A 15002-nucleotide genomic window follows, 5' to 3' on the forward strand; every position below is an offset into this window, starting at 1 on the left:
GTGGCCCCATGTACGTCACAGCACTGGGATGGTGAAGACAACAGACTTCAAGTCCAATGCTAACCCTGAGGTTTTCTTTTTGAGCCCTTTCAGTGCATACAGCAAATGAGAACTTGAGATCAACAGCTTATGTAGAAGGGACAGCTTTAGTTAGGGTTTGCTTTCTCTTGAGAACAATTGTCAAGTCACCTTACTTTACATTGTATAAGGTATTATAAGTCATCTGGATATGATAGGAAAAACACAGAATTATGTATGTGTTATCTGCAAATACTACACCATGTATGTGACTTAAGCATGCATGGATTTTGGGGCAGGGGCTCTTGGAGCCAGTCCATAGTAAATACTACAAGCTGCATATTTTAACTCGCATGCCATAACAGTTATATGACATAATGGGCAGTATGTCTGAAGAATATAATTTGAGCAGATATCAGGTTCCCTCGATGCACTGGAGCCTTACTTTTGTTTGGAAGCTCTGGGTTGACCACAGCAAGTATATTCATTCACAAGATTTGGTCTTTCCATTACCAGCTGTGGTGCTCTACCTTGGAGCATCTGTTGTAACAGGTGGTTTAGGCTAGCTTCCTCTGAAGCTGTTGAGATGGCTGTGTAGGTAAAGGCACTTGTCATGATCCTCCTGACTAAACTGAAGCTTCATTTCCCACATAGTGGAAGGAGAGAATCAACTTCCATATGTAGTCTTCAGACTTCCACATGTGAGCCAAGGTCCAGACACATCACATCACATATATAAATCTACAGAGATTATATGTTTGGTGGGTCAGTACTCCAAGGGAGATGTACTAGTCTGAAGCTACATTATGTGTTTGCTCTGCTGTTCTCCTAGAGTAGTGTGAAGCCAGGTTCTTACCAGGGACTGCTTGTGTGGAAAACAATTTTCCTGAAAGCAGTTCTAAGGGGGAGAAAACGGCTTTTTTTTTCTTATTTGGAGGTTCACAAAAATGGCCTTTGCATCTATGCAACAAGCCTTCAGACCATTTTTTAAACAAGTGTGTTGACAAGTCTTAATTCTGTTTAGTTACTCCTCAGAGTTAAACACAGAAGCCACTGTCCCTAGAATTTGATTGAGAAAAGGTTTTTGGACTTAAACTTTCAGGAGAGTGTAATGCCATGTAGCCCTGTGTGAGATGGCCCCTGCAGGCTCATGTTTGAATACCTAGTCCCTAGTAGGTGGGACTTGGGAGGAATGAGGAGGTGTGATACTGGCCATTCCCAGTGTGCCTGCTACAGCTATCTACATCTCTCCTCCATGCCCTGACTCCACTTTCATAAATTTTACCAGTGAGCTCAATTAAACTTTCTTTTATAAATTGCCTTGGTATCTTATCACAGCAGTATCAGAGTAAGACAGACAGTGGCCATGCACAGAAATTGCTTTTGTACATGTGTAGATGTACAGACAACAGGTGAGCCATTGCTCCTAATATCCACAGGTGGCCCTCATTGTAGTATTGTTTTCTTTCATTACCTTTATTGGTTAGAAGCCTCTTTCTGTAGGAGGAAAAAAAATCATGTGTCTTGGGGCTGCTGCATTTCTCAGATGATAGAGAAATTACATTTACCCCAGACATTCCAATTACATTTTAACCCTCATAAAACAGAAACCCTCACACACAAAGAGTGGATTTTTTTTTTTTTTGTACAACTGTTTATACAAATCCAACAAAGGTAAAACCGCATCAAGGAAAGGTTAAGAAACACCATCAAACAACAATGGCACACATGGATGCAGAACCTGACAACTAGAAAATAGCCAGCTTACCACAACTTAAGTGAGAACTGAACACTGGAGAGGAGGGGGACAAAGGAAAGGGTGTGGGCACATTTATTCTACTTGATTCATGGTATAAATTAGATCTATGTAAATAGAATACAAGAGCTCATGCTTGGAGCAAAACCCTCCTGAGTGTAAAGGCTGATGTCTGTATTGTAAAATTTTGAGGAAGAGGTGAATTCTATTGAAACTTGGCAAAGTGTTTTACCTGGACTATACTTTACACATATCCACAACATGCTTGTGTAACTTCTTGACATACACAGTAGGCTCTCAGCATCCAGTTAAACATGCTTTTTAGGTGGAAGCTCATAGCCCCCTGTCACACCTGGGCACATCTGGAGATGGGCTTTTTATGTTGAAGTACAGGTTAACTCCCCTACCTGAAGGACAGTTGGCAATCTAAATAATAAAAACACTGGTATGCATTCAGATCTTGCATAAATAATTTTTAAACAATTTATACAAAAATAGTTCTGCATAATGTAAGATGTAACAAAACCAACTAAACAAAACGTGTCAAGACGGCTGCAGATAGTGTGTGGTCCACTCCTTGTTGACTCCAGAAGCCTCAGCACTGCAAGGAACAAGGTGCCCCAAACAAAACTACTGATAAAAACACTAAGTTTAGGCTTCTGAGGATTTTTTCCAAAGCTTATCCGCCTTTCCAATTGGAATGTCTTCTAAAGGCCGCCTTAGAAATGGTCCAGAAAGCAGTGCAGTTATGATGCAGAAAGAGCAAAGGAAAACATCTGGCTCACTCATCCCCAAATGGCTGGTTGAACGGCTTCTCCCTTGGCAAGACTTGCAAAACAGAACTGTGTCCTGTAGTCAGTCTCTCGTTTCAAATTCCAAAGGGAAATACAGGCCCACTTGTTTTTGCAGTCTTTCCCCCTCCCTGGCTGTATCCCCCCCAACCCTCCATATTTACATACTTGTCCTGGAACTAACTTAGTTTTTGCAGGAGTTTCTCTTCTACTTGCCCAAATTGGACACTCACAGACATTTCAGCTATGAATTGCTCACAGCCTTCCTTGGTGACTTGCTTGCAGTACCTCAGGTCAATATGACAGATATTTCCACAGCGTTTGAAGAAGGACAGGCACTGGTCAGTGACCTTATTGCAGTCTGCAGGAAAGAAGAAACCATGTGAGGTACAGAAGACACAAAGTCCTATAAACTCACAAAGGCCCTGTAAACTCAAGTGTCCAGTAATAGAGAAAACAGGTCTTTAGCATAGTCCAGCCCTTGATGTCTGCCAAATGGGGATAATTTCACTTACCAAATTGCAAAGTTAAATAATGTATTCTTGAAAAGTGTATCGAGTGTGAAGACATAAGGTTCTGTTTGGAACACTCTGTCCCTTCTATCAGGTAGAAACTACTTGTACAACAGGGCTGCCTTTTCCTGTATAGTCACATACAAAACCTCTGTCTTACAAAAACAGTCACAGTGTTTTGAGGGGTTTGCCTAAGATCATCCCTTTTATCTGACTACTGTGTTCAGATAAATATCCTAGCGGATAAGGCTAGATCAGGGTGAAGCTTCTAAAGTCAGAGAGTGAAGAAAGGCTTTGTCCAAAAGAAACACTTCACCATATCCTATAGATATTGTGTATTTTTTTCAACATTTTTTACTTTTTCTTAAATCCTACTACTTTAGAATTGAATGCAATCACTGGCTAATCAGTGTCCAACTGAAACTAAGCAAGATAAATGAGAAAATGATTGTTATCATGTGAGGGGTATTAATTTTGAACCACCTTCTCTGTATTACCACTTTTGAATAAAAATCAGGGCCAGCAGGTAACATGCAGTAACAAAGTGACAGATGAATGAATGAAGGCACCGATCACCTGTACATTGTCAGTCCTGCAGACAGGCCTACAGAAAGCCCTGAACCCAGATAGGTGCTCACCAATTCTTGAATGCATAATATGGACTATATGAGGATAGCCCACCTCTCAAAGGTAGTAATACAAGCACTTACAGGTATTCACAAGACAATGAGTCTGAGCCAGTGACGGTGGGGTTACAGTTAGACTGAAGGGGCAGAGTTACGAGAATGCTAGCAAACACTAAGCTTTCAGTACATTGCAGGAGTTTTTGAGAAAGGGTCTCTTAGCCCTGCCTAGCCTGGAACTGCTTTGTAGACCAAGCTGGCCTCAAAAAAATCATAAGATCTCTCTGCCTCCCAAGTGCTGGGATTAAAGATGGGCACTACAATATAATACCTGTTCATCTGCTTTATAAATCTTATTGCAATAATTAGAGATGCAAATGATGATGCTCACACACAGTTACATAAAACTCTGTATTTGAGTCACCTTATAGAGGATTGATTTTGCTAGTATAAAAACACATTTTCCATATTTTTGCTTAAAAAAAAAACCCTCAGTATGTCATGTGAAGCCCCATTTGAACAGTTTTTTTTTTTTTTTTTTTTTTTTAAATAAAATGATGATGATTTCATTACCTTCGATCAAAGCTGGCTGGCTAAAGACTGTCATAGGGATCGTCCATCAGCAGGTAGTACCTGTCTGTGGAAGGAGTGAGGAGAGTGGTTCTTTCCTTCCAGTTTGCCAGATGTAAGCTATTTCATTGTTGTTTAAACTAAGAGCCAGGGAACACTGCTGAAAGTGATTCACCAAAGAGGCCAATGCTGCCTGCCCCAAAGTCAACTTGGAAACAGAGCCATCTGGAAATACTGGTCACACTGGTGTGAAAAGGTAAGTGCCAAGATAAGCATGAATACCTAATGGCCTCAAGTCAAATCAGTGTGCCATCTGGACAGCAAAATCCTTTGGGTGAGAGGTGCCGAGAAAGGGACAGGAGCTGTAAGTAAGGCTCCTCTGTCTTCGTGTGAGAGACTGTTTCAGGGGATTTTTTTATTTTTAACTCCAGGGTTAGTGATGGAAGTGAGGCTTGAGAGTGAGATGAGCTCTGGAGATGGACCTCAACGCAAACAGCTGTTAGGAGGAGGAGGTTAGTCAGAAGGGTGCAGGTGCATCCTAGAGAGGATCCTGAGGTCGTAGCCAGCATGTACACGACTGTGAACTCACCCACAGACAGTCACAAGTTTTTTTTTTTTTTTCATAGCAAGGAGACAAAGTACAACTATTATCAAGGAAATTTTCTTATCAAAAGAAATGTTTAAATTTATTCAAACTTCTGGGCTTAACCTGGAGTTCACAGTAACCAAAGAAAATGAGATGGAGAACAAGCTAAATAACACCATGAAGTTCTCCAACCCAGAATGAGAAGTGTTTTCTAAAAAAAACTGAATATAAAGAACACAGTAGGGCTGGAGAGATGGCTCAGTGGTTAAGAGCACTGACTGCTCTTCCAGGTCCTGAGTTCAACTCCCAGCAACCACATGGTGGCTCACAACCATCTGTAATGGGATCCGATGCCCTCTTCTGGTGTGTCTGAAGACAGCAATGGTGGTGTACTCATATGCATAAAATAAATCTTTAAAAAAACAAAACAAAGCAAAAAAAAACAGTACTTCTTGGAAGCCAATATCATCAGCTTCTCTTGCCTTCTAAAGGTAACTAACTCTGAGGTTCTGTTTGCGTTTGTAATCTTAGATGGAATCCAGCCAGGGCGTTGGGCAGTGGTGGTGCACGACTTTAATCCCAGCACTTGGGAGGCAGAGGCAGGCAGATTTCTGAGTTCGAGGCCAGCCTGGTCTACAGAGTGAGTTCCAGGACAGCCAGGGCTACACAGAGAAACCCTGTCTCGAAAAACCACAAAAAAAAAAAAAAAGAATCCAGCCAGGGCAAGTGCTTTATCGCTAAGCTTCACTCCTGGTCCTGAATCAAGGGTTACTGATAACAGGTCAAGGGCTGGTCAACATGTCACACTGAAAAATGAAAAAAAAATTTTTTTGAGTGCTTTCCCCCACCCCCAATACTGGCAAATTTTCTATCCTATTTATACTTAAAATTCGCCTTTGCATCTTGGGTAGAGGCTAATTAGGAAGAGTAAGGAAGGGGCTGCTGGAAAGGGGGAGAGAGAAGCTCTACGTAGAAGCATCTTTTTTGTTAGTTTTTTCTTTTCTTTTTTGACAGGGTTTCTCTGTGTAGCCCTGGCTGTCCTGGAACTCACTCTGTAGACCAGGCTGGCCTCGAACTCAGAAATCCACCTGCCTCTGCCTCCCAAGTGCTGGGATTAAAGGCGTGCGCCACCACTGCCTGGCAACAGTTCCATTTCTAAATGAGAACAACAACAACAAAAAGAAATCCACCTGCCTCTGCCTCCTGAGTGCTGGGATTAAAGGCATGCGCCACCACCGCCCCGCTAGTTTTTTCATCTTCAGGCATTGAGAATACTCCGTTTCTCTTTTAGCACTTTTAGTTTATGTGTGAAGCACTATTGATTATATAAATAGGATCTATATATGAGATTTCTAATTGTTACACAAGACTAAAACAAGAAGTTATGTTCCCTGAACTAGTTGCTGCTACTGTATGTTTGAAAATGTTCACAATATAATAATGGGAATTGCAGAGGTGGCTCAGTGGACCTAGGTTAGCAGTTCCAGGGGATCTGACACCTTTTCTGATTTCTGCAGTCACTAACCACATATATGATGCACACACTACACATGTATGCAACATTTTTTTTTTAAATCCAAAATCTGAGAAACCCTACCAATGGTTATTATTTTTAAACATTAAAAAAATAAAAACAAGTTTAACAGGAAAAAAAAGGTTCAGTTTTTATAAAAAGTGAAGTATTTAAAGAGTAACTCAAAACAATAAAATGAAAACCCTCTTCTACTTAAAACATTTTGGCAAACTTAGAAAAACAGTTCCATTTCTTTTTTTCTTTCTTTTTGGTTTTTTGAAACAGGGTTTCTCTGTGTAGTCCTGGCTGTCCTGGAACTCACTCTGTAGACCAGGCTGGCCTCGAACTCAGAAATCCACCTGCCTCTGCCTCCCAAGTGCTGGGATTAAAGGCGTGCGCCACCACTGCCTGGCAACAGTTCCATTTCTAAATGAGAACAACAACAACAACAAAAAATTATAAGCCCATGTACAATAGCACCCAAAAAGAGTAAATTCAAAGGAATGAGACTTGTCCACTGACGATGGTAAAAAATAAAGCAAAACTACTAAAAGACACAAATTCTAAGTTCATGGATTAGAAAATAAAATATTACTGTCAAAGATGAGGAATCCCAGGTGGTTTTGTAAAAAATAGAAAGGCCCATTCTGAGACTTTAGTAAATAGACCCCAATTAGTGCATTCAAAACTGGTGTTAACAGCAATGAAATTTATACAGAATAACAACTACTATTGCTATTATTGCTGTTGTTGTTACTGGAAACAGGGTCTTTCTACAAAGCCCTGGTTGTTCTGAAACTAAGTAGACCATGTAGCCTCAAACTCAAAGAAATCCTCCTGCCTTTGCCTCCTGAATGCTAACATTAAATACTAGCCACACCTAGCTAGTAAAATTAGTTTAATTAATTTTAAAATATATTTGCGTGTGTGGTGTATACGAGGAACTCAGAGGACATTTTTGAAGGTCAACTCTCTCCTCCCATCATATGAAAAGTAAGGATCAAACTTGTGGTCACAAGGCTTTGGCAGTACGTGCCATTTTGTGAGCCCTCAAATGATTTTTGACAAGGGCATGCATTTCACTGAAGAAATAAGACAGCCTCTTCCACAGATGGTACTGGGAGACTGGACTGGGTGCCTACACGCACAAGGTAGAGACCACACACATAAATAAATGACTGGAGAGGTGGAGAAAAGGCTCAGCAATCAAGAGTGTGTTGCTCTTGCACAGGCCCTGAGTTCGATTCCCAGTACCTACATTTGGTGACTCACCACCTCTTGTAAAAGGAGACCCGCCGGGCGGTGGTGGCGCACGCCTTTAATCCCAGCACTTGGGAGGCAGAGGCAGGAGGATTTCTGAGTTCGAGGCCAGCCTGGTCTACAGAGTGAGTTCCAGGACAGCCAGGACTACACAGAGAAACCCTGTCTCAAAAAACCAAAAAAAAAAAAAAAAAAAAAAAAGAGACCCAACTCCTCCCTCACACACAAAATTAGAGACAAAAACAACTTCTACAAAACTAGGAGAAAAGTAATGATAAAGCACTGAATTGACTTTCATTTCCAATTCTGGGAGTTAAAGAAGCCAGGGGAGAAAACATTTTATTTTCTGAAGCAATGTGACTCACAAACTATGGGTTTATATTCAACTATCAACTAAATTTGGATAGACACAAAATGTTTATGTACTTCACCCAACAAGAGACCACCAGGAAGGAAAAGATGGAATCAAGGAAGAAGGGTAACAAGGGCTGGTGGCAGGTGAGGCCCCTGAATAGCTGCCGTGCAATGATGGCAGCCAATTCAGATGAGAACTTAAGGGAGAGTAGGAAAGGAATAAAAGAAAAGGCCAGGGATGGGGATACTGTCCTGCAGAAACAACTGTGTGACTAGTAAGCTTTTAAGGGGATACTCAGTTTTACTGTACAGTTTGCTTCAGAAGCTAAACAAAACCAAAAGGGCAATTATTAACTAGCAAAACTCAAGAGTCATGCAGGAAAGGAAGTGTACTCAATATATTATTTGGCTTAATTAGTGACCAAGGTATACAAGACTGTAAGTTCAATATTACCAACTTTAAAAACTGGAAAAATGGAGAGGAAGGAGTGGAGTCAGTAACAAGAGAATGCAAAAGTTACATTGTACACACACACCTGAATGGAAATGGCAGCATATGTCCACTATTTAGTAATATACAGATGGAAGCAGACCTCCATAAAGGAGTCTAAGGGTTGCCTAGCGGTAAGGATTGGAAAAAGGCCAGACCCCATCTGTCTGAGCCCCTCATCTGTATGTCTAGGATGAAATGCAACAACGGGATGCCAGATCCCCCAGCCACAGGAAAGGGGCTGTCCTAATGGGAGCTAAGGACAAAAGGAGAGATTAAGAATAAAGTCATGCCTTAATATACGTTACGACTTAAGGTTCTTATGTGTCTTGAACTTGCCATGTAGCAGAGGACTGAAATATATATTACTGCCCCTCATCTTCTGGGTACTTGGAGCTATGAAACCACTGGCTTTTTAAAATAATTAATAAATAGATAGATAAATAAATAAATAAACAGCATGTAGGTAGATATATGTGTCCTGAAATGAAAATATGGTCTCAGTATGCTGTGATGGAGAAATGAAATATAGATGATGTATGTATAGATGATGAGCTTGTAGAAGGTCACAGTTGTATTCCTAGGGAGATAAGAACAACTGTGTTCTGTATTTCAATAAGCAAACGAGGGCACAGAAAGGGTTTGTAACCTTCTTGAGAATCTCACAAGCACACTACACACTAAGTTCTACACACATCCTTCCTGAACTGCACTGCACATCCATAACAACTAGAACATGGGAGAAGATTTATTATAATTAAGAGCTTAGAACCAGATGCTGGCAGCTCCGTCACTCTTCAAGTCTCGCTGAGTCCCTGAGCAGACATTCTGCATGTCATACATGGTGATGGAGTTTTACTTCGGCATGGCTCTATGCCTCTGTGAGTGGTAGATTCCTGCTACCAAATCTTTATAAATACAGAATGATCCCAAACTGTCTAACCCTCCCACCCCACCTGGTGGGTGGTGTGGACATGGCTATAAAGAGAGGTAAACAGTGAAACAATGTGAGTCCTAACGGGAACAGAATGCAGTTGTGTCAGATGCAATTTTAGTGAGGTAAGGATATCCACTTAATTTCCTGAGAAAAAACAACTTTCTCCCTAGTAGTTACTTTTGATTTTTTTTTCCCACATAAGTAACAATTACAATCCAGACTAATGTAAACTATCAGAAAACACTGGTAACTTGATTGCAGAAGTGTGGCCATGCCACTGTCTACCTTGCTATATGTGCAACCAAGCTCCAAGTCCTCAGAATCAATTCCAGCCAAAGAACAATAGAGAGAATGAGGATTCTGAGAGCCATGACCAACATAAGTACTGGGACTCTATAGGGATTTCATCTCTCAAACGGGCTCCTTGGTAAGCGGGTCATAAAGGGCGCACACAAGACCTGGCAACACAGGCAGAAACAACCCTGTGTTCAGTTGACCCTGCCTTCCAGCCCAGCCATGGCTGTTGCTCACACACTGGCTGCAGGCATGATCTCATCTCTTACCACCCAGGAGATGTCCTAGGCTATGGCTTGGATCAGGAGTCATTGTTTCATGCCCTCACTAATGTTAGCACTGGTTTCTGATAGCAAGTATTCTAATTCTCATAGCACTTCCCCTCTATGAGTTGGCGGTCTCATTCACTTGTATTTGAAAGCACTGTAACCAGAGTTCATAACAAACACCCAGTGCCCACATGTCCCACAGGTATGGAGCCCACCTCACCTGATAGGTTGATCTCTGTCAGAGAGTCTCGGGTGGTGGTGCCGACTGCAGTGAGCAGGTTGATGGACTGATCAGTGACGTGGTTACAGTAACTGAGCTGGAGCTTGGAGAGCAGGGGCATGTGGCGGATAATGAGCCGCAGGGAGACATCTGTGATGTCCAGGCCAGCCAGGCGCAGCTCTACGATGTTCCGGAGCTTGCTCCTGTTGTCCATCTGACCTGTTGGGACACACAGGAGAGAGGCAACCCATCAATCTGAACAGAAAATAAAGTCCTGCTGTTGATCTGTTACTCTGAAAGCCCAGAGTCATCAAGTGTACCCTACACCAAAGCCAGAGTCTTGGCATTAGAAGCTTCCACATCAGAATTTGTATTAGATTCTCTAGAGAAATCAGAATTCATAAGCATGGTTGGAAGACCTGCCTTCAGGCTGTGTAGACTACCCTTCATTCTAGCAGTACTAAGACCTGCCTTCAGGCTGTGCAGACTACCCTTCATTCTAGCAGTACTAAGACCTGCCTTCAGGCTGTGCAGATTGCCCTTCATTCTAGCAGTACTAAGATCTGCCTTCAGGCTGTGTAGACTACCCTTCATTCTAGCAGTACTAAGTCCAGGCTATCCTTTGCCTTTACCATCAAGAAAACTCAGAAAATAAGAAAGCCTAAATTTCATCTAAAAATAATAGTTCAGCTGGTGCAGAAATGGCCCACTGTCCTTGTCTGTTGTCACCTCACTTTATACATGTACCCATTTGAGCTTTGGCTGGGGATTGGGAGACACCCAGGCAGCTGACCTAGGACCGTATCCTCACACCCAAAGCAAGCTAAGAACTTTCTGCCCCACATCTTCTAGCAAAGGGCTAAGGCCAGAGAAAGCTGATGACACTTTAGAGTGGGAGGGTGGGTAATAGGTGATCAAAAGCAAACAGGGTATCTCAGTCACCTCATGTCCGTGAGACAGACCCTTAGGGTACAGTCCCAGCCCGGCAACTCACCTGGCCTGTTGTCCGTGGGTGGAGACAGGAGATCCCGCATCTGGGCATCCTTTAGTCCTTCTACCCACTGGACATCCAGGGTCCGGAGCAATGGACAACTGGAGCTACAGAGGGCTGAGACAGCGATCCATGAGCAGCCCGACAGCACCAAGTCTCGGAGCCCTAGGAGATGAGAAGAGGGTAGGAGTCAGGTGACGTAATCCAGGCCTTCATTACTACACATACGGGATCCTTTACCAAAAGCTTACCAGGCAACCGGTTGATGAGCCAACTCAGCTGCTTCTTGGAGATATTGGTCCAGCTGAGGTCAAGGGAGACAGGCTGTCGCCGGATGATGCCACTCAGCATCAGGGGTGTAATGGACTTGCAGTGGTTCAGGTCGATGCGGGTCCACAACCGCTTATCGCAGCACCTGGAAGTTGGGCCAGACAGGAAACATCAGAGTTGTCTCACCTGGGGAACCGCTGCTTGGCTATAGCAACTCTTCCTGCTTGCTATCTTCAAGGAGGCAGTTCCTCTAAGATTCAACCCTCTGTAACTTACTTAGCATCCACCCTGCCCATATCTGGGCACCTCTGTTGATGGCCACATGCTTATAGAGAAAATGCCAGCAAGAACTCTCTATAAAATGCCTTCTGGGCCTTACTATGCCTTCTATAGGATATGCCTCTTAACAACCCCTAGTCAACTTCAGCTAAGTCTAGACAAGGAATTCTATATGGTCCTTCGTTTTCCATACTAGAAAACCAAATAGGCGCCTCCATATCAATTCAAGCAATATATGCTTCCATGGACTATTCTGACCTGGAACCTAAACCTTCCTATACAGGGCTGTCCTTACCAGCGGTTCCAGGTCCTGCAAACCCGCATGCAGACACACAGGTCTTGGTGGCTGAGGTAGCTGAAGACTGCCATCCACACCTCCCTATGCATGACATGGGCTGCTCCGTCATCCAGGGGCAGCGAGTCAGGTGGGGGGCTGATGGGTGGTGGCCGGATCACGTGACGCTCCATCTGGATGCACTTGGGTGGGGATGTAGAGGGTGGGGGCCGGGAGATAACACGAGGTGGGCTGCGCAGCCCAGGTCCCAGTGAGTGCCGCAGCTCCCGAGGAGTGCCGTTGAGCCCTTTGCTGAACCGGTGGGGGCGCTCGCAGTGGCTTAAGGGCCTCTTTGGCTCCTCGTTCTCACTCTCGGGCTCTGACTTGATGGGCTGGTGATTCTCGTGGGCCAAGGTACTCTCTGTCTTTTGGATCTCGTGGTTGAGCTCCTTGCTCAGCTCTTTGCTTAACTCCTTGTTAGGAAGCCGCCGCTTCCGGCGCATCTTCACCTTCTTCTTCTCCTCTGGGCCTTCAGCTCCCTCAGTGCTGGGCCCAGCGGTGGGTGAGCTGGAACGTGACTGATCACTCTCCCGGGTCTTTGGAGGCGCCTCAGGCAGATCGTCCTCTGGTTCCTGCTTGAAGCGCCGAAGGGGCTTGTTGGCCAGTGATAGACGATCCTCAGCGTTCTTCCAGGACCTCCGCTGCAGGAGAGAGGGAAGGGTGAGAATGGGTGGCCTGGAATTAACCCATTCAGTTTGGGGCGGCACCCACCCCAGACTTCCCAACCCTATCATGGGATACAGTTGGGCCACCGGGTGTGTTGCCTACAGCTCTGACAGCTTAAAGTAGGCTGCAGGTACACAAGGGAAGGGAAGATGGTACCTTTTTCCTGAAAAGCTTATCTTCTTTGCCAGGTTTTAGCTGTCATAGGAAGAAAGGATACAGAGCTTGCTCCTGGACTGGAGAAAAATGGTCCCCTTTACAGCCCACCACACCACAAGCCCAGTCTCTTCAGTAAGGGCTAGAAGGACATCTTCCTATAAAGCCATGTCTTTCACATCTAACAAAGACCTGATGCTTTTCCAGAGAATGACAGAAATAATGGAGGATGGTCAATTGTTCCCACCCAGCTGACCTCCCACCTGAAATAGACCAGAGACGGCAGTTGCCCGTGACAGTTACCCACTAACAGCAGTGTCATGGCTGAGGGAGCCCAGAGCTGGAGACCAGAAGGAGAAAACCCTAGCCAAGCCTAAGCCAGGAGCTTCTCCAGGCGCCACCTTGTGGCTACTAATGGCAAGGCCCATAGCAGAGCAGGCCTACCAGGATCTTCCCAGCTGCAGCTTCCCCAACCAACAGAGGCTTCTCCACCTCAGAGCTTCTCAGGGCTGCTGCTGGGGCAGCAGCAATGGGCAAGGGTGCTGGGGAGTGGGGAGGAGAACAGCCTGGACTCGAAAGTCCCCAGGGCCTCAGGAGGGCGGGGCGTGGGAGCACCTGCTGCTGGAAGTAAGTGAGACTGGATCTCCACCAAGGGCTGAGACTGCTGCCTAGAGGGGGCCTCGGCGAGAGGTGAGAGGAGGAACCCGGGGACGTTTGAAGCGTCGAGGCCTAAAGGGGGTGGGAAGAGGAGTGACTTCGCTGGCTTTTCTCTTTCTTTTGGGCCAGGCTCTCAGGATTTGGGTGACCTGCTCAGGGCAGCTCTTAAGAGGCCAGGATCCCAAGGTGTACCCACCCCACACCCCACACCAGCCACACCACCCTTCGGCTCAAGACCCAGGCCTTCCCAATTCGTACTCGCTTGCGTGCACTCAGCTCTTGGGGCTTCTCGTATTTCCGCTTCCTCCTCAGATGCACATCATCAGACTTTCGGCGGAGGATGCCGTCTGTAGGCACCTTCTTGGGGTGCTCGTCTGACCTGCGACGGGGAGCCTCTTCACACTCACTTCTCCGCTTGGCAGGCTCTTGCCCTTCCTTGTTGTCCCGGTTCATCTTCTGCTCCTTGAGCAAGGAGCCAGGCAGGTTGGAGGCATACTTAAAGCCAGGGCCACGCTTTTGCTTGTAGGCCAAAAACAGAGAACAACAATCCAACTGTATATCTTTGAACTTGCTCTTCTTTTCCCAGCCTGCTGCACCCCACCTGACTGACAACTGGGGACAAGCTGGTCCTGGCAAGGCCCAGCCCATCCCTTTCTGCCAACCCGACCCAAGCAGGGACTTGGAGTCCGCACTCACTTTCCCGGTCTTGCCGGCATGGTTACACTTCGGACACTCCCAGCAGTTAGGAAGCTCATCGTTGACCACACCCTCTGATTCCTTAATCTGCAAGGACAGGACAGGACTCAGTGGACAAGGAAGGGAGCTCAGAGGGTCCACAAGGACAGAGGTCACTTCAAAGCCTGGTGTACCTCAGCATTCACACCCTTCCCAAAGCAGTGTCCATCTTGTCTAGCCAAAAGGAAGGACCCACCATGTGGTTGTGTTATTTACCTTAGCTGAGCTCAAGAGAAATACTGAAGCAATAATCACCAGGAGAGGTTGGCTTCCAAAGCCATGGATGGCACAGCACCCCCTTCAGGTGGGCGTGGCAAGGGAACCCAGGCCCTCACCCCTTGCAGCCACAAGTATGATTGCTGAGACAGAGACATGTGCCAACCAGAATGTGTTCTTCCTTTCTAACGTGGAATCAGCTGCCTGAGCCAGGCAGGCACAGAGGTCACCCACAAGGCATTCCTGCCCTAGCATATCACAGGAACCGGTTCTTGGCGAAGATGCACAGAAGAACTACCTATTGCTCAGGACCCGCCCTCCTTGGCCCAGGCTCTTTTCTCCCAGAAGCCAGGTGTGAGGTACATGTTTTCTGTCTACTGAGATGCTTGGAACCTGCTACAGTTCTGAGGTACTAGGTGTTCAGAGTGAACTCACTCTTACAGAATGCCCTAGAACTGCGCAATACCACCCACGTACCCTCACCACTTGAGCAGTCATCTCTAAGGAG

The 15002-nt window shown here is 45.2% G+C and overlaps 1 protein-coding gene across 13 annotated transcripts in view; it reads right to left on the bottom strand.

Moving 5' to 3' along the window:
- Nucleotides 1-1473: 1473 nt before the first annotated feature.
- Kdm2b (lysine demethylase 2B) overlaps nucleotides 1474-15002 on the bottom strand; it is a 119259-nt gene continuing 105730 nt past the window's right edge. For 4 of the 13 annotated variants that reach the window (XM_076922788.1, XM_076922793.1, XM_076922795.1 and 1 more), the window contains 9 exons: nucleotides 14240-14326; nucleotides 13802-14062; nucleotides 13502-13615; nucleotides 12890-12928; nucleotides 12029-12708; nucleotides 11436-11599; nucleotides 11188-11349; nucleotides 10194-10412; nucleotides 1474-2926 (listed from right to left, as the gene is read on the bottom strand). In XM_076922788.1, coding sequence (XP_076778903.1) covers nucleotides 2745-2926; nucleotides 10194-10412; nucleotides 11188-11349; nucleotides 11436-11599; nucleotides 12029-12708; nucleotides 12890-12928; nucleotides 13502-13615; nucleotides 13802-14062; nucleotides 14240-14326 — 1908 coding nt within the window. In that variant the 3' untranslated portion in view covers nucleotides 1474-2744. Of the gene's footprint in view, nucleotides 2927-10193; nucleotides 10413-11187; nucleotides 11350-11435; nucleotides 11600-12028; nucleotides 12709-12889; nucleotides 12929-13501; nucleotides 13616-13801; nucleotides 14071-14238; nucleotides 14327-15002 lie in introns of all 13 variants that reach the window. The other 9 variants (XM_076922787.1, XM_076922792.1, XM_076922794.1 and 6 more) reach the window with 4 other exon arrangements.

This window comes from Arvicanthis niloticus, chromosome 24, assembly GCF_011762505.2.
Source record: "Arvicanthis niloticus isolate mArvNil1 chromosome 24, mArvNil1.pat.X, whole genome shotgun sequence".
Classification (NCBI taxonomy): Eukaryota; Metazoa; Chordata; class Mammalia; order Rodentia; family Muridae; genus Arvicanthis; species Arvicanthis niloticus.